The 18,961-nt window shown below is 35.7% G+C and overlaps 2 protein-coding genes across 5 annotated transcripts in view; one reads left to right on the forward strand and one right to left on the reverse strand.

The window, feature by feature from the left end:
* The window catches only part of LOC306874354 (TBC domain-containing protein kinase-like protein), a 48,938-nt gene extending 48,579 nt beyond the window's left edge, over window positions 1–359 (reverse strand). The window contains exon 1 of one of the 2 annotated variants that reach the window (XM_079424324.1): window positions 226–354. The gene's annotated coding sequence lies outside the window, so the exon portion shown is untranslated. Of the gene's footprint in view, window positions 1–199 lie in introns of both variants that reach the window. The other variant, XM_079424323.1, reaches the window with a different exon arrangement.
* Window positions 360–391: 32 nt separating this feature from the next.
* LOC306874356 (aminoacyl tRNA synthase complex-interacting multifunctional protein 1-like) lies at window positions 392–13,911 on the forward strand. 3 transcript variants are annotated; one of them, XM_079424326.1, is made up of 8 exons: window positions 392–470; window positions 2,100–2,322; window positions 2,695–2,828; window positions 3,585–3,698; window positions 3,976–4,143; window positions 6,546–6,751; window positions 8,042–8,210; window positions 10,361–10,787. In XM_079424326.1, exons 2-8 carry the CDS (start codon window positions 2,243–2,245, stop codon window positions 10,525–10,527), a joined length of 1,038 nt encoding a protein of 345 aa, XP_079280452.1. In that variant the 5' UTR covers window positions 392–470; window positions 2,100–2,242; the 3' UTR covers window positions 10,528–10,787. The 3 variants fall into 3 exon arrangements, with proteins under 3 accessions (XP_079280452.1, XP_079280454.1, XP_079280453.1); XM_079424328.1 differs by lacking the exon at window positions 2,100–2,322 and adding an exon at window positions 13,120–13,911 and having other exon boundaries at window positions 393–470; window positions 10,361–10,483; XM_079424327.1 differs by lacking the exon at window positions 2,100–2,322 and having other exon boundaries at window positions 393–470; window positions 10,361–13,094.
* The last annotated feature ends 5,050 nt before the right edge of the window (window positions 13,912–18,961 follow it).

Genomic DNA, 18,961 nt, shown 5'->3' on the forward strand with positions numbered 1-18,961 from the left:
ATTGCCACAACAACAGAAAAATAGTAGTAAAAACTCACTAGGAGTATCATGTATGTTAATATTATATATAAAATATGAGAGCCTAGATTAAGCATAACAATAAAACGTGTATATTTTCTCTTACAGCATAACTCAATATTTTGTCTGACAACTAAACCGATCATATTTACAATACTGAATTGAAATATACTGTACACACATGGATTTCTGTCGTTCGTGCTTTACCCGTTTGTCTGAAATGAAAGACTGCTCCATTTGATTCATGTGTCCATTGATAATATTACTGATATATATTTGTAATTTTGAGCGATCCGTTTAGTCTTCCGGCGACTGTAAACAGCAGAGGCACGCGATGACGCGTTTATCCCGCGCCGGCGTATTATCTTGTGACGAGAGACGAGAGACGAGTGTCGCGTCGCGTTGCGTCGCGTGCGGCTTTGTAGCAGAGAAACGTACGGTTGCAGTTTTATGTGAGTAGCAGAGCTCGCATTGACGGTTTAATTCATGAGTATTGTCTATTTGTCTATGTAATGTGTTAGGAATGTAGTTAAAGTCGAGCTGTAAAAGTACAGATGTGTTATGAAGACTGGCATGTGAAGTGACAGCCAGCACTGTGTCTATATAAAGAAGTTAATAATGTCACGATGTATGAATATCACTAACGTTACTGAAAAACTAAAACATCGTATTATGGCACATTATGGTTACATTTCCATCCTTGCATAGACATCTGCTTTAAAGGCTTAAAAAGTTAATTTATGAGAAAAATTACATCAATGATTATTAATATATATTGTTATTCCCCTCTTAATGATTATCTAAACATGTATAGAAAATGAAATGAGTAATTCTTTAATAAATTGCTGTCTGTCTTTCTTTTACTTTCACTTTTGTGTACTATGTGGTCTGTCAAACAAGTTCATTCGCTTGTCCTGAACAAGTCAACGGATAAAAATGCCATTATTATGCTCAAAAATTATGCTATTATTCTTATCAAATAGCATAATTATACTGTGTTTGCTTAGGCCACCTATATATGAACAAGCCTTAATCTTGTTTAATTTGTTTGACCTAAATGAGTCCATTCGTGTAAAACAACATTACAAATCATAAACCAGTGTAATGACTTGATGCAAGAAGGTGTTGTAAACAATAATAAATATGTTGATACAATAATCATTTCTTATGGACATATGTTTGTTTTACAGACCTCAAACTTACTAAATAAATTAGAATAATTATTTTTTATTAATAATATTAAATCAAACATTATTTTAATAATTTAAAAAAATTGCATACATTATTTAAAATAAATATATATATATACCACATTTTTTTGTTTCCCAATATAGTCTAGATGTAAAATATAGGACATGTCAAGTGCTTTTCTTTTGGGTCCCTATGCAGTTATTTAAGGGACATTTAGGTTACATAAAAACATATAGAATTGAATGAAGTCTACTGTGATTTGACTGACACTGATGGCCAATGGAAGCGCTGATTAATGTGCGGCACACGTGCGTGGTCATTATTCAGACTTGCATGACAGTGACAGCTGCTCCTGCAAGTGTTACATTCATTGGTGTCAGTTGGCCTTAAATGTGAACATTTTCAAGGTTTCTTTCTTTTGGTTGCATTTCATAAATTTTATATCCGTTGCATGGCTAGCGTTCATGTTTATAGGCCGTCATATGATGCCGATGACCGCCGCTGAAGGGCATTATGGGAAAAGAGTGACAACTGAGCTTTTTGGGTGTTTGGGCTCTGGGACTTGTTTTCAGGGGTTATGCAAATGAAAACAGTCCTGTCATGGTGCTCATAAATTCTTCCACCACAGGCCCATTTAAAGCAGTTCAAGAACTTCAAAAACAAGAGACTTTGATCCACGATATTATCAACTCCAGCTTTTTTGTGTTTCTAATTTCCTCATCTGAACTCTTTGTTTTCATCCCGAGCCAGCTGTTGTTTTCCAGCACCGCCCTGCACTATGTGTTATGATGTGTTCTTCTCTTTTCCTACGCCTTGTAAAAATTCCCTTAGTCCTTTTGCAGTGGATGAGCCCAAGCCAAATGTGTAACGTGTCCATGTTCCTTCACCAGCTGTCTTTCGACTGAATGGGAATCGTTGTTTGATCCGTCGTGGAGCCAAAGAGGATTCCTCAATCAAAACAGAGAGCTGAGAGGACAGTGATGCAATTACGCAGTATTTGTCTCATTGTGGACATGAGAACGCACACATTTAGATGCCACATGGTTTGACTCCATCCACTTCCTTATTAAGGAATATTGCAGTTGACCTGGATGTGGCGAGGCGATTCAAACGGTACTGAAGTGCGAACCCAAAGCAGGGTTTGCTGGGATTACAATGGAGAATGTGCGCTTTGATGAGGTGCATTTGTTGAGCATCTGGCTGGTGTCAGATGTTTCATTATATTTCTCCTTCATGGAAGGGGATTAGGACAGAAACTTGGCCACGTATCGGTATAAATTACAAATTAAAGCACCGTGTAAAGTTTGCCAAAACACCTCATGTTTACGTGCGCCAAAGATCTCATTTAAAGAGGTCATGCTCTCAAGTGCCGCATGTTCCCAAACACGGATAGGATGTCTCTGTGGATCCTCTTTTTGTGAACATGTTTATGAGTGACTAAGAGTTCCTACCACGTTTGATCTTTTCCTTGGGCTTGTTTTTCAGGTTTCTGGTACGATCCCTGTTCAAGATGTCAGGCTACACACCCTCACTCATGAGACTGGAACAGAAGGCCGCAGAGGCTGACCAGATCATCGAATACCTCAAGCAGCAGGTCCAGCTGCTGAAGGAGAAAGCCAGTAAGTGGATGCATGAGGAGTGCATGTGTGCTGATCATGGGTCAATGACCAATGAGGATGTCTGAGAGGATGAAAACTAGAAAGAGGAATCTTTTAAAAATCAACTTCAGAATGCAAGTGCTTATGCACTAATATTTGCATTCATAGACGTTTCAAACATTTATACCATTTGAGCCAGAACAATATTAATTTAAGAAGGGAAAACATATCTTGTATGTATTATTTATAGATATTTAAAGATGTAATTTTATTTTTACACCACTACTCAAAAGTTTGGGGTCAGTATTGTTTTTATTTTTTATTTTTTTTAACGAAATAAATGCTTTTATTCAGCAAGGATGCGTTAAATTTGGGTCCAAAAAAAAGTATTGTTTTCCACATTAATAATATTAAGAAATGTTTCTTGAGCAGCAAATCAGCATGTTAGAATGATTTCTCAAGGGTCATGTGACACTGATTGAAGACCAGAGTAATGATGCTGAAAATTTATCTTATAAATTACATTTGAAAACATATTCAAATAGAAAACAATCATTTTAAATTGTTGTAATATTTCACAATAATACTGTTTTTACAACATTTTTGATCAAATAAATGCAGCCTTGGTGAGCATAAGAGACTTCTTTCAAAAACATTTTTTTTAAATCTTATGGCCACTAAATTTTTAGTTAATGATTAGTAGTAAACAGTTGAGTTGAGAATTCTCTGAATTAATGTGTGATTTTCTTGTTCTAATGAATGTAATATGTGGTGTAGTTGTGCAGGCCACGTTGAAAGAGGAAAAGAAACTGATGGTGGAGAATGCCAAGCTCAAGAAGGACATTGAGGAACTGAAGAAACAACTTCTGGAAATGGAAAAGAGGAGAGGAGGTATAATAACAACACAACATACTGTATTCTTGTGGATGCTTTTGAAATAATGAAATACTAAGATGATGTACTTGAAAAAAATACTATGACTTTTAGATTTCAAAACTTCTAGTCCAAAATTAAACACATCAACACATGATCAACTAAATTTAGATATCAGTGATGCCTTTAGATGAATACAAATAAATCTTCACGTTGTGTTGAGCATTTGGCATTCACAAAAACATATTTTTTTTTTTTAGCAGTTAAGTGAAATCATTTGGTTTGTTCTTTACAGTGAAAGATGTGTCCGTGCCTTCAGCAGAGCCCAGCATCCAGCGTGTCTCTAAACCCACAGCCTCAGAGCCACCTGCCCCAGCAGCCCCTTCTGCTCCTGCCCCAGCCACAAAAACCCCACCAGCCAAAAACAACGATAACAGCAAAAAGATGAAAGCCGAGAAGAAGGGTAAGCATACTTCTGAGACTATAAGAGTTCATCTCTGCTGTGGCAAAGTTTCCAGTGTTGTTGATTCATTTGCAACACCATCCAAAACGTTTGCGATGTCAAAATCAGATCTTTTTGAATTAGTTGCTAAATCTACTCCCACTGAATGAAATTGTTGCATATAAAACGTTTATGTCTAATTATGCTGTAAATTACAATTAGAAGAAAGTGTCAATAATATAGGGCCATAATAATGACTTGGTAAGGCTAGGCTGGGTCATGTCTAGGGGTTAATTGAATTTTTGGGAATATGTGAATGATTTACACTTCAGTTACAAATAGAAACATAAATGAGAAAAACATTTTACCAATACACATAAACAATGCAGCATAATGAACGCATTTGAAGCTTGGTAGAGTTTGAGAAGAGGCCATGAGTGAATGTAAGCTGTGGATGCAGGTCAAACTCATTTGGGTTACAACCAGATCTGAAAGCAAACCAGATTTAAAGACCTCACTGATGACTTCTGGGGGTTATGTTTCTAAGTATTCCTGCCCTACAGAATAGAGCATTTGAAATAGCTCCGATTTCTTTTCATGGTTATTTATTATGAAAATGATTTTCGTTTCCAATCACTTAAATCCCTTCAACTCGGGAACACTCTGTTCATATCTAAGTACAGATCGCAGATTGTTTTTGTGCATTTATAGGCTGAGGAAAAACAAGTTAACTTGTGTGTTTCCTTTGGGCCAGATGTTAAAAAGAGTTTGATAATTTTCAAACATGTCTCTTTTCCTTCATTGTTGATGAATGCTGTGTTTCGGTGTGGATGTAGCACCTGTAGTTCATGCGTATCTATTTCTTGGCAGAACTACGTTTTCTCACATTTAGAAGGTTTTGAGGACTTTTTCTACCAACATTTTCTTAACTTAGGGCTGTATGATTAATCAAAATCACCATTTATTTATTATTTATTTATTTAGTCATTTAGCAGACGCTTTTATCCAAAGCGACTTACAAATGAGGACATAAGAAGCAATCAAAACCAACAAAAGAGCAACAACGTGCAAGTGCTATTACAAGTCATGGTTAGCCTAATGCAGTACAGATAATTATTATTAATTTTTTTTAAATAAAAAGACATAGGTACAATAAAATTAGAATAGAGAGTGCTATTATATATATATATATATATAGTGCCATTGAATTCACTGTAGCTATGTGTGATTATTAAACCACAAAAGGCTGAGATTTGACTCACTTAGACACGTAGTCTTCAAAGTGAAGGGTTGTCTACTACACTCATTTTCCTTATTAAAAGTTTGGAATATGAAGCATATTTAACCGCTATTGACAACTTTACCTGAAACTCGAAAGGTTTTCTGAGAAAATAAAGAAGGTTTAACCCAACCACCTTGCAGTGGTGTGTGAAAATGAACGATTATGGAAGAAAATAGCACAGGCGTTTTCCACATAAAGTGCAATTTGGTGCCCTATGACTTTTTCAAGTATTAAAGGCAAAAAATGGTATGTTTGACAAAATATATCTAATATAAAATTAACTTGGCATGAAAAACGGTCATTTTGGTCTCAGATGTTTGACCTTCTTGACTGTAAACTCAGATATTAAAAAATGTATCTTATGCTCACCAAGGCTGGCTTTTTGTAATCAGAAAAACAGTGAAATAGGAATATTGTGAAATATTACTATGGTATTTACAATACAGCACATTTTACAACGTAATTTATTGCCTTGATGGAAGAATTCTTATTCATTTTAATGCATCCTTGCTGAATAAAAGTATTATTTCTTAACTGTCCCTAGACTTTTGACCTGTAGTGCTTTGATTTCCCCCGCCTGGAAGTCATTTGTGTTTAGTGCTAATGCTTGTATAGACAACACAGAGGTTTTCATTTTCAAGACTTGTAGGGTGAAGTGGTGTTCCAAAACGGTTTCCCCCAAGCCCCATAAGTCCGGAAACAGAGGTAAAGTTGTACTATTTTCAAATGACTTGAGCAATTAGAAACAAACACCATACTGAAGCCAGTGTTGGCACAATTGTGTTGGGCAAAGTTTGAAAACAGAACACAGATAAAAAGCAGACAGAATTTCCAGTTGTAGACTTTTAAAAGTATCCCAACAGCTCCCTAGGGAACAGTATGCACAAGCTAAAAATATAATTCAAAGAGTTGCACCTCACAAACTAAAGGCACATTTCCTCAGGGTGGACATGTACCGTAATAAAACCCCAGAATGACACGGTGTGCTGAGGTTGGTACAATGTCTCTATGTACACAGCTTGTGCTTTTTACTGATATTTACGGTGTGTTGGGTGATGGTTGTAATTGTTAAAGTTAAAGTTACAAACACAAAAATATGTGAAAGACATCATCTGATGATCTGTATGCATTTTTGGTCCAGGAGAGAAGAAGGAGAAGAAGCCCGCGGCGCCTCCTCAGGAAGAGGCGAAAGTAGACGTGTCTCGATTGGATTTGCGAGTGGGCTGCATCATCAGCGCTGAAAAGCACCCTGACGCCGACTCTCTCTACGTTGAGCAAGTGGATGTTGGCGAAGCGGCTCCACGCACTGTTGTCAGTGGCCTGGTCAAACACATCCCTCTGGAGCAGGTATACTGACCCATCTAACCCAGGACAAACACCTGTCCCGTTTCACTAATCACTGAAATGCAACAAATCATTTAATGCATTTATTCAGGAACTTGCAAAGCAATATTGTAATTGCAATGAATTATACTTAGTTATTTTATTTTCTGAAATGCACTAAATAATTTAAATCCCATTTATTCAGTGATTTATAAAGTATAAAGCACCTAAAGTAATTATTATAATTATAAAGAACTATTTTAATTTATGTTTTTAAAATATACGATTTTTAATTAATTTAAACTAGCTATAGCATGTTGACTTATTCAAAATAGATTGTTTTTCGGTTTATATTTAATTAAAAAAAAAATTTACTTAAATTTTTTTTGTAAATTTTTAATTAATTCATCCTTCCAGTGTCTTCAGCATATTAATAGAAACATGAATCATACACAAAACTAACTGAATCATGGCCAGATCTCCGATTTCTAGATGCGCTGCATCATTCAGTAAAAAATCATATTTCTTTGTAATTGAGCTAATATTTTGACAATATTTTGGTATAGTCTGAAGTAATGTGATGGCTATATGTCTCGCTACTGTACCTGAGAGCAATCTTTGTTTGCCATAAAATGAATGCAGCTCTTGTTGATTAGGTGTTATGTGTCAAGAATATTGAGAAGAGGGATATTTCAGTTTTACTGTTTCATATAAAACGTCTGCACTACTACGATTCATGCAGGTCCATAAGCCTGCTCCATGCAGACAGCTCAGTCTCTTGTGCTTTATTTTCCAGAACCCCGAGTTTACGATTTGTTTAGGGGATTCCTAGCAGCTCGTCAGAAATTCTAATTACACCCATAAAATGCATCTGTTTCCTTCATTCATTTAATTTAATCATGTTGGGTTTCCCCCCTCTGGTTATGACTACATCACAGTTGCTTTAAGCATGTTTGGGCATTTATAAAGTTGAAATAAACATGAATATCTACAGTTCATTTTGTGCAGGATTTGGAAGTAGATTAGTTGAATGATTATTGCATGTATTCAGTTTATTAGTTCTGTTAAGGGTCTGTTTTGTTCTACATCCCTGGTTCTTGGTTATAAAAACAAATAATTCAGCAATTATAAATTTGCCCAGCTGTTCCTCATAATACTGTATGCTGTTGATGTTTTTGCTCCATTGCATAACTTCTCATTCTGCCATGCAATAAGTTAGATATTAAATTTATAGAATTCTTTTTAACCACTTAAAAAGATTGCACTCGGTTCCTGTGCCGCCCATTTAGTTATGTTCATTTTTTCCATCTTTAGATGCAGAATCGTATGGCTGTGCTCCTATGCAACCTGAAGCCTGCTAAGATGAGAGGCGTCTTATCCCAGGCTATGGTCATGTGTGCCAGTTCTCCAGAGAAGGTTGAAATCCTGGATCCCCCGAGTGGATCTGTGGCTGGAGACAGGGTTACCTTCCAGGGCTTCCCAGGTAACGTTATATATTTATACACAAACATACCGCAATGAAATACGATATTACTGCCCAGCAGTCCTCAGGTTGTTCCAAAACCAGTTTGAGTTTCTTTATTCTATGGGACACAAAAGTTAAGTAGAATGTTGATGCTGAAGCAAGCATATGGTAACCAGGAACTGTCATGCTCCAAGTGGACAAGAATACGCCATAAAATTTTAATAAATTTGATCCATATGATGCATGCAGTATTTGTTTTTTTTTTTAATAGTGAAAATCTTCCTTTTGCCATAGCTCTCAAAAGTTTGCCGTGTTTGGTTACGAGACTTTGACATCATTGATCAAAACTGCCACAACATGTCTTCATCTTGTGAGGGATGCTCATATTTATGGGTTGGCCAGTTGAAAATTGTGACCCTGGACCAGTCATAAGGGTCAGTTTTCTGAAATTGAGATGTATACATCATCTGAAAACTGAACAAATAAGCTTTCCGTTGATATATGGTTTGTTGGTGAGATACAACTATTTGAAAATCTGGAATCTGAGGGTGCAAAAAAATCCAAGTATTGAGAAAATCACCTTTAAAGTTGTCCAAATGAAGTTCTTAGCGATGCATATTACTAATCCAAAATTAAGTTTTGATATATTTATGGTAGGAAATTACAAAATATCTTCATGGAACATGATCGTTACTTAATAACCTAATGATTTTTGGCATAAAAGAAAAATTTATAATTTTGACCCATACACAATGTATTGGCTCTTTCTACAAATATACCTGTAAGATTTAAGACTGGTTTTGTGGTCCATGGTCACAATTGTTCAAAAGGTCTCTTCCTGTTTAAGTGGGCATTTTTGGGGGCTAAAATAAGATGTAATGTTGACCAAACTTCATGCAGATGTCATGTCATCTTGCTATGTAACTCTCGGGGTCCGATTCTCAAGATTTTGTTATATAACCACAATTGTCTGTTTGAATTCTTAATATCTCTCAATAAAGAGAACGAATTTCCTTGTTTGGTAACGTGGTTGTTTGTGTTCCACTATATGAGCTAATATTATTTTCCCATTAAAAATAAATAACAAATTCCTCAGTGCTTAAGGGAACCTCACAAACAATACACATTTTATTTTCATGCTGTGAAACAATATGGTGGATCTGGCGATTTGGAGCAGTGTAGCATTTGCGGTCAGTTGGACACAACAACTAAGAGGGAGATTCCTAGGAATTGTGTGAATGTGGAGTGCAGAGGAGGACCATCTGCACAGGACACGATGAGAATGTCTCTTTCATCTACATTTCACTGCTGGTTATACTCTGTATAATTGTGTATGTGACAAATAAAACTCTTGAATCTTGAATCTTGATCTTTCCATTTAGCCAAAAAAAACAATGTTGTCCTATTGATTTTTTCCGAGTTAATCACAGTTTTTTTTCCCAAAACAAAAACAAAGCACACAACAGGAATAAGGCAGTTCTACAAATTCCTCCAGTTGTTGGGAGTCATAAATGACCTTTACAGTAAAAAAAAATGGTCCTATCAGTTTTTGTTAAATTATTTTTTTACTACCTTTTCTACTCTTTCTTGTATTGTTTTGCTGTTTTTCATGGATTGCCATGCAATAGTTCAATATTCTCTCATGTAAAAGTCTTTTTGATTCATATGACTTTATTTTTGCATTTTCAATTTTTTATTTACTGCACGCATCTGTAACTCATCATTAAAAGTAATGGAGACAGACTGACCTTTCGTAGTCCTTTCTCTGCTTGTGAATTTTTCGTCTCATTTGGATTGTAGCAGTTATGATGGTTATGAAAAGGTCAGCAGTAGAACAGATGCAAATTACAGGATCCCCGTCTGCATTCAAATCAAGCTTTTGAATTCATTTTGGTTTGATTTATGACTGCTTATTGCAGGTAGTAGCAAAAACACCTGTCTTCATCTGGTTTCCATGAGTTCTTGAGTTTTGGAGCTTCTCATTTTGGCTCAGCTCGAACAAATTATTTAAACGTATGCTAGATTAATTACAAATTGGTCTGTGGAAGGGGACATTAATAATAATGAGCTGATTTCAAAACCTGCTTTTGTTTTAGTCATTTTACAGCTGTTGGGAAAAAAACTAATCAGCTCTTCAAACTATCTGCTTCTCTCTTTTGTTGTTCCAGGTGAACCTGACAAGGAGCTGAACCCTAAGAAGAAAGTGTGGGAGCAGGTCCAGCCAGACTTGCGCACAGATGACCAATGTGTGGCCACTTACAAGGGAGCTGCCTTTGAGGTCGCTGGCAAAGGTGTGTGCAAAGCTCAGACAATGAGTAACAGTGGAATCAAATAGAAAGAATTTCCTTCTATGCGAAGACTTCTTCTCTAACCTCGTGACCTCTCTAACTGTGCTGAATGAAGGGATACGTTTGAGATCAATAAAGTCTTGAATGCTACTCTTTGAATGTGTCTTTATATGCGTGTTCTTGGTAATATGTTTATGCACTGACCTGTCAATAGGAACAGGATTATATAATGATCAAAATTCTAACTTTTTTAAAGGATTAGTTCACTTCCAGAATAAAAGAATAAAAATTTCCTGATAATTTACTCACCACTGTGTCAAAAAAAAATGTTCATGTCTTTCTTTCTTCAGTCGAAAAGAAATTAAGGATTTTGAGGAAAACGTTCCTGGACTTTTCTCCATATAGTGGACTTCAGTGGTAGACAATGGGTGGAAGGTCCAAATTGCAGTTTCAATGCAGCTTCAAAGGGCTCTACATGATCCCAACTGAGAAAAAAAAAGGTCTTATATAGTGAAACGATCAGTCATTTAAGTATAAGGAAAATAGGGCAGGACTTCATTTTTGTCCTTTTGGAATTAAGTTAATTGACATTTTATTTTATTTTACATGTACAAATTAACAGTGAACAATAATAGTATATGTATTACAACCCATTTTTTTTTAAATTTGAATAAAATGAAAACTAAAAGACTTTCAAATCACTTGAGCCAATATTTATTCACAATAGAACATAGAGAACGTAACAATTGTTGAAATTTATAAATTTTACACTTTTATCCACTAAATGAGCCTGCTACAGGTCTCAAAAAAGTTGACATGGGGGCAACAAAGGGCTGAAAAAGCAAGAAATTTTGAGACCTTTGTTGGATGGCCGTGGTCTTCGGGCCCTCAGATGACACTGCATCACTCTTCTGTCGTTAACATTACCAAATGGGCCCAGGAATACTTCCAGAAACCACTGTCGGTAAACACAATCCGCTGTGCCATCTGCAGATGCCAACTAAAGCTCTATCATGCAAAAAGGAAGCCGTATGTGAACATGGTCCAGAAGCGCCGTCGTGTCCTGTGGGCCAAGGCTCATTTAAAATGGACTGTTTCAAAGTGGAAAAGTGTTTTATGGTCAGACGAGTCCAAATTTGACATTCTTGTTGGAAATCACGGACACCGGGCTAAAGAGGAGGAAGAACTTTCAGCGTGTTATCAGTGTTCAGTTCAAAAGCCAGCATCTCTGATGGTATGGGGGGTGCATAAGTGCATACAATATGGGCAGCTTGCATGTTTTGGAAGACGCTATGAATACTGAAAGATATATAAAGGTTTTAGAGCAACATATGCTCCCCTCCAGATGAAGTCTATTTCAGGGAAGGCCTTGTGTATTTCAGCAGGACAATGCAAAACCACATACTACAGCTATTACAACAGCATGGCTTCGTAGCAGAAGAGTCTGAGTACTGAATTGGCCTACCTGCAGTCCAGATCTTTCACCTATAGAGAACATTTGGCGCATCATTAAACTAAAAATTTGTCAAAGAAGACCACGAACTCTTCAGCAGCTGGAAATCTATCAGGTAAGAATGGGACCAAATTCCAACACCAAAACTCCAGAAACTCATAGCCTCGATGCCCAGATGTCTTCAAGAAGAGGAGATGCCACACCATTGTAAACATGCCCCCGTCCCAACTATTTTGAAACCTGTAGCAGGCATCAAATTTGAAATCATTTTGTGCATAAAATTATAACATTTCTCAGCTTAAACATTTATGTTAACTATGTTCTATTGTGAATATTGGCTCATGTGATTTGAAATTCTTTTATTTTAAAAAACGTCCCATTTCTGGAATTTGGGTTGTAATTAATATTACTCTTCGTTCATACAGTAAAATGCAATGAAAATTGAAAATGTTTTTTATTTGTGCATTAATTAATATTAATGAATTGAAATAAGTACATTAAGACAATAAAATAAAATCAGATGTATATTACAAAACAAATTTAGATTTCATGTTGAAACCATTTTAAACAGGAACACAATATAGTTAGTAAAGTCAGGTATCAGCAGCCCAGAAACGTGCATTCTTGTAGTCTGTTCCCTCTCTGTTCTCAAATAAGGCATTTGGTTGTTAAGATCCAGTATGGAAAAATAATTTTTAATAGGTTAGTGAATTATGTTAATTTCCTCTGAATTAATCTTATCTGAGCTTGTTTCTTAAAGCCATTTTGATTTGCTGGGTTTTATTGGTCCCTCAAGGGGAAAATCACAGACGTTTACAGAGGAAGTGTCGCTCCCTGCTGAACAGATTCTGCTCTGTTCCCGTTTTGTTCTGTTAAACTGATGGATTTATATGTCCATTCAACCCCATTCTGTCAAAAATAATTAACTCCATGAGTGGACCACAACATCATTGTCATCTAAAGGAAAAAAAAAACTATACTTTTCAGTTTTGCATTGTTATGTATCTCTTGTTCTGCCATGGCTCCTTTCACATGGAGCTTCTCTCATTAAACTAGCTGCACTTGCAGATTGATTTAAGGATTTGTAATTGAAGTTACAGTAAGCCATAAAGTGTGTTACCAAGCAGGTAAAGTATACAGTTCATTAAACAAAGTGCTTTTAAAATTAGCTGTGTTTGTTTAGTAGATTTGTGGTGGTGATGGCTTCTCTGAGGAGATTTCTTATCTAACGACTGGATCTCCGAATGCTGAGATCCCCTCAGAAGTCAAGAGTGAAGTGTCTTCAGGCAACCTTTCTCCTGGAAGAGACATGGACACTTTTATGCGCTGGTTACAAATGGGGCAAGTGAGTGCTGGATTCATGATTGCTTGTGTTTTACTGAGCACGCCCTATGATGAGAGGAATATTGAAAAGGCCTTCACATGTGTTATTAAGGACTGTTGCCTGTATTCATTTGCCATTTCTAGATGTGAGTCTAGAAAGATAGATAGAAGAGGGTCTCTCCATCAAATCGACCAATTTTACCAACAGTTCAAAGGTGCACTTATGTTACTGGGTATAACAGTTGAATTGAATGGCATGGAAACAAAATTCCTTATAGATTTTGTAGGGCATTATGGGTTTAATGACACTAGGGGTTACAATTTCCAGCAACAAGATTTTCTAGGAAAAAAAACTTAAAGACCCACAGTTTCATGTGATAAATAAATTACAAATATATGTTATATATTTGTCATGTGCCAAAATCAAGGTCAATAGTTAACTAAAACCATAAAAAAGTTTTTACTTGAAATGAAATAAATGTTTACTGAATAAAATAATAATAAAAAAAAAAACTTTAATTTCAGCTAACATTTCTCATTTTCATTTAGTTTAACAATGTACTGAAAAATAGAAATAAAAATGAATTAAAAATAGTTTAAATATTCAAAAACCTTCAATATTCAGTTTCAATATTACATAAATATTATTTTCACTATAAAAAAAACAAAAACTAATTTTCAACCAAATTAGGTACCTTTTTGTGGAATTGCTACTTTGTCTTTTTTCATGATTTCTGCATATTTAATCATTAATGCATTGCCTGTTATCTGTTATTTGAATCTGTAGATGTATAATTGCAGAAGCTGACTTATTTATAAGCATATACGTAGATTCCATGACATGTACTTGACATGGGATGCATTTTCTTACTTCAAATGGCTTTCAGACATTCAGGATGCTTGTCAAGTGTTTCAAGGATTCTGATGCTGTTACTCAACATGAAGCGCTCTCTGATCACAGATTTGTTGCACATTTGTGTGCCTTTTTGCGGTTGACTGTTGTGACAACACCCAGTCAGAATAAGGCTATATCCTAGAATTACGTAGAATTTTCCATATCGCTTTTAAAACCCAATACAAACAACAGCAAACAAATCCATTGTTTGGAATTCCTCTCTCCCAAAATGACATTGAATTAATTAGCCGCAAAACTGAAGATGTTGAGAGCGACTGACTCCATCTGTCCATCAAAGCATAGCTGCAACGTACATACAGATTGATGAACGTGTATATGTGAGAACGCAAAGATGTTTTAGGCAGCACTTCAAAGCGAATTAACAGCTTGAGACCAACAAAAGTTTAATGGCCTACATGTGCATATAGTAATGAAAATCTACACACTTGACTTGAAATTTACTATATGGTCACATAAAAACTCTGTAAAGGCCTTCGAAGGGTCTGTAAAAAATTATTCATGAGAATTATCTTTATAAGTAATAATCTTTATCGAGAGACAAAAAACCCGCGACAGGGCAAGTGGTCTCTGGGTGTTTGGCTGCTGTTAAAAGGGACGTTTGAAGCTTGCTGTTATGTGTGTGGTTTCATAGTTCACCAGCACACAATGAAAGCATAGGAAATCTATTAGCCATGTGAAAAACCAACTGAGACATTTTAATACGTTTTTGCTCACAAACAGCAGCACAGTCTTCCTTACTTGAGTTACTTAAAAGACAACATCCCTTCTAGTGAGATGCTTTTCCTACTCAGGATATGCCAATTATTCCTCATGACTAAATAGATGTTTTACAGTCAATTTCTAATGATTTAGTTTTTATATGCAGTGGGGCAAATAAGTATTTGATACACTGTAAGTGGGAAAACTTGAAAAATCGGCAAAGAATGGAGAGATCTGTAATTTCCATCGTAGGTACACCTCATCTGTGAGAGACAGAATCTAAAAAAAAATCCAGAAAATAACATTGTATGATTTTTTAAAATTAACTTCCATTTTATTGCATGAAATATGTATTTGATCACCTACCAACCAGCAAGAATTCTGGCTCTCACAGACCTGTTAGTTTGTCTTTAAGAAGCCCTCCTAATGTAATGTTTAATGCACTTTATGTTGCTAATAACAATGAATGAAATATATTTCTCTTTTTATTTGTTATATCTAAATCAACGTGATTAAAGGGTTAGGTCACAAGTAACCCAAAAGTAGTCTGATTACATTATTATTAGATTATATAAATGTAATGTAATTGATTATTAAGTATTTTAAGCAAATTTTCTTTTTTTGGATGAACTATTCCTTTAAAGACAGGGGCACGTTTAGTGTTCTGGGGCCCCCCGTTACTGCTTAAAGGGAATAGTTATTTTTTGAAAAGCAAAATATTTTTGATATTATGAACAATGCTTCAGCTGTGTTTTGTCCATACAGGGAATCTCAATGAGTTCCAGTAATATTTTGGACCCCACTGACTTTCACTGCATTATTAAAATCACACAATGTGACATTTTTTTAATCCTTCTTTTGTGTTCCACCGAAATATGAAGCTAATCATTTTATAAAAAGCACTTTCATTGATTCTTCTGTTGCACGTTGTGTATTATTTCAACTTTGCAGTTATTCTCATCATGTTTAGGGTATTAGCCCTATTAATTTCCCAATTTTGTCAACAAGATGGAAAAGTTGCTTTTTTTATGTTACCATTATGCCACAAGTGCTGATGAGCACTGTAAATTTGAGCAGGTCGTCCTCACAAACCGAGCGATCATGCACGATAAATAAGACCACCAACAGCAGGGAACAGCTCTGGAGCCACTCAGAAAACCTTTAAAAAAGTTCAACCCTGGCAAGTTTCTTACATACCTACATTTCGAAGTCTGCTATCAGTCACAGTTTTTAACAATCCAAAAAAAAGAAGTGAAGAGTTGAATTAGTTTTCAGTAATTATTTTCCTAATTCCAGATGCATGTTCACAACAGGACATTATGTGAGGAGTTTTTGTGTTCCTGTCTAACGCAGGCCACCATGACAAGTTAAACAGAGGCTTTAAATCGTCTCTGCATGAAATCTGTAATGACAGACTCAACAAACAAGAGAACAGAGGGATGCCTTGAAACAAAAGACTTGACATTGCTGCGGTTCACTAATCCAAATACTAAATAACTCTTTTGAATTCATCTCTGTTTAGATAAACGCGAATCAAAGAATCACTGGCTAGCCCTATAGCACAGAATGTGCTGCAGTGACCCTCTTTAGAGGAGTTTGGCTCCAGTTGTGCAGCTGGAAAGCAGAGGGGTATGACCAATTGTGTAACTCAATTCAGTTCGGTTGCCCTGCACAGAGCCACAAATCAGGAAGTGTTTATCAATTAGTCAACACTCATCACTGTTCCTTTGCACATGACAGAAGGCAGAGGGTTTCGTGGGGTTTGTGCTCATGGCATGAGTGTGTAAAGCAGTGATTTTTATTCTGACATCACGTCACTGATACTCACCTTCCTCGTGAAAGTGATGATGAAGAGTTGCCATGACGACCACAGGAGGGCAGAGCCTCACCATTAATGGTGTTACAGTAACAGAGACAGCTCCGACAGGGTAAATGAACCAAAGCAGCGCACTTTTTAATCGGTGCAGGTTTACAATAGAAATATGAAAGCATCTTTAAACTAGGTAAATTAATTGCAAGATATTAGGAACTATTTTCAGAAAATATATATTTATTTTTCTTAAAACATGGGCACAAATCTAAAAAAAGGATTTAAATGAGGCTTGTTTTAAAAAATATATATTTTTAAAGTGGTAAGAAAAATAAATCCTATAATCTTAATTAATTTTGCTTTTCAAGTAAATTAATCTTGTTTAAAAGGCTTTTTATAGGACAACATTATAAAAAATACCGATTAAGGATGAATCAAACATAGATCTTAAATCTTTGCCTTTCAAGCTAATTAAAGTCTGATTTAAAATATGCGTTTACTAGTCAATGTTAATGTTGTAAACACAATTATATATTTAAAAACGTATTAATAATTATGAATTTTGCATTGTGAAATTCTGTCCTGATTAAAAAAAAAACACTAAAAGCTTTATGCAGGTATTAAAGTACATAGTAATACATTAGATCTTTTCATAAATAATTAACCAAAGTTAAAATGCTTATATATATATATATTTTATATATATATATATATATATATATTTTTTTTTTTTTTTTTTTTTTTTTTAAACGAAAAACTTAATCTCTTGAACTAATCTCCAAACAGATCATTAAATTTGACACTCAACACAATGCATCTTAATGGTTAATCAACCTAAATACCATTTGATTTGGTTACTGGGTGTTTATGAAGTCACAACATTAAAATGTGTGGTGATGGCGCAGTGGATAAGACACATGCCTTTGGTGTGAGAGACCGGGTTCGAATCCACTGTGAGACACCAATGTGTCCCTGAGCAAGACACTTAACCCCTAGTTGCTCCAGAGGCGTGCGACCTCTGACATATATAGCAATTGTAAGTCGCTTTGGATAAAAGCGTCAGCTAAATGAATAAATGTAAAATGTAAAACATTTAAAACAATGCAAATTTATCTCATATGGTAACCACAATATTTCGAATCTTCTGATGTTTTCTGAAATTTGAGGAGTATTTAATGTTAAGATGTCACGTTCTTACACAGTACTCGCACTCAGTGTGATTTCAGTGTTTCTGAAATGCTGTCACAAGGATCAAGATTGGAGGAGAACTTCAGCTGAAGGGCAGATTTTCAGAGAATAACGTCTTAAATTTCAGTCTGCTGCTTACAAGAAGCTACTGAACTGCTGCAGAAGACTTGGAATATGGGGAATCCCGGCGGGGAAAGATTTGAGGTGAGGACCATAATTAGTCCAAGACAAGGACTCCACTGTCTTTATCAAGCAAATTTCAGGCTGATGGCCAGATATTAGCCACCTTTTGACAAACATCGTTTCAGCACCCAATACCGATCTGTAGTTTTAGGTTCCAGATGTCTAAGGAGCCTTTTTGTGTCAACACTTAGTGCGGTTGCCAATTACCACACTGTTGGTTAGCCTGATATATTCTTTGGTTTGCTGAGTATAACCCACACAACCTCAGTACATCACTCAAAAGCATTTTGAGACACATTTGAGCACACTAATGGCCTCAAGTCTTATGTTCTTACAGGACCGTTTGAAGCCTCTTACCGGGATTTTCCAAAGATATACTTCACATATGAAAAACATTTTCCAAATGCGCTTGCGGCCAATTATCATAATGCAGGCAAGTGTAAGTGATATTAGTACAGTTTGCCTTTTAAATCCAGCTTTGTGTTACATTACACTTGCTATGCCCATCTGGTTTGACTATAAACAAAGACAGAGTTGTAGATGCCCGCAACACTGCACTGCCAAATCATAAGTGATGGCTTTGTTTGCCTCAATTTGTCTGTTATGATTTGGGGAAACCCCTAAGCAAGTCAAATACATATATATTAAGATGACTTGTATGCTTAAATAAGAAAACAATTGTCATTGCAGATATTCTCTGAACAAAAGTCTTGTAGATTGCAGTTGAGATTTGATTGTATCTCCTTGATAAAGGGAGGGATGAATCTGGAATACAGACTGTGGAAAGTCATGATCAAAGCAATAGAAAGCAGTCATCCTCGTTTTTTAAGACTGTGTCCTTTTACTGATCTTTCCGTAGCGGTGAGTGACGATAGTTTTAAAGGAAGCAGACAGTCATAGATGTCGTGA

Source organism: Barbus barbus (assembly GCF_936440315.1).
Source record: "Barbus barbus genome assembly, chromosome: 8".
NCBI classification, from domain to species: Eukaryota; Metazoa; Chordata; class Actinopteri; order Cypriniformes; family Cyprinidae; genus Barbus; species Barbus barbus.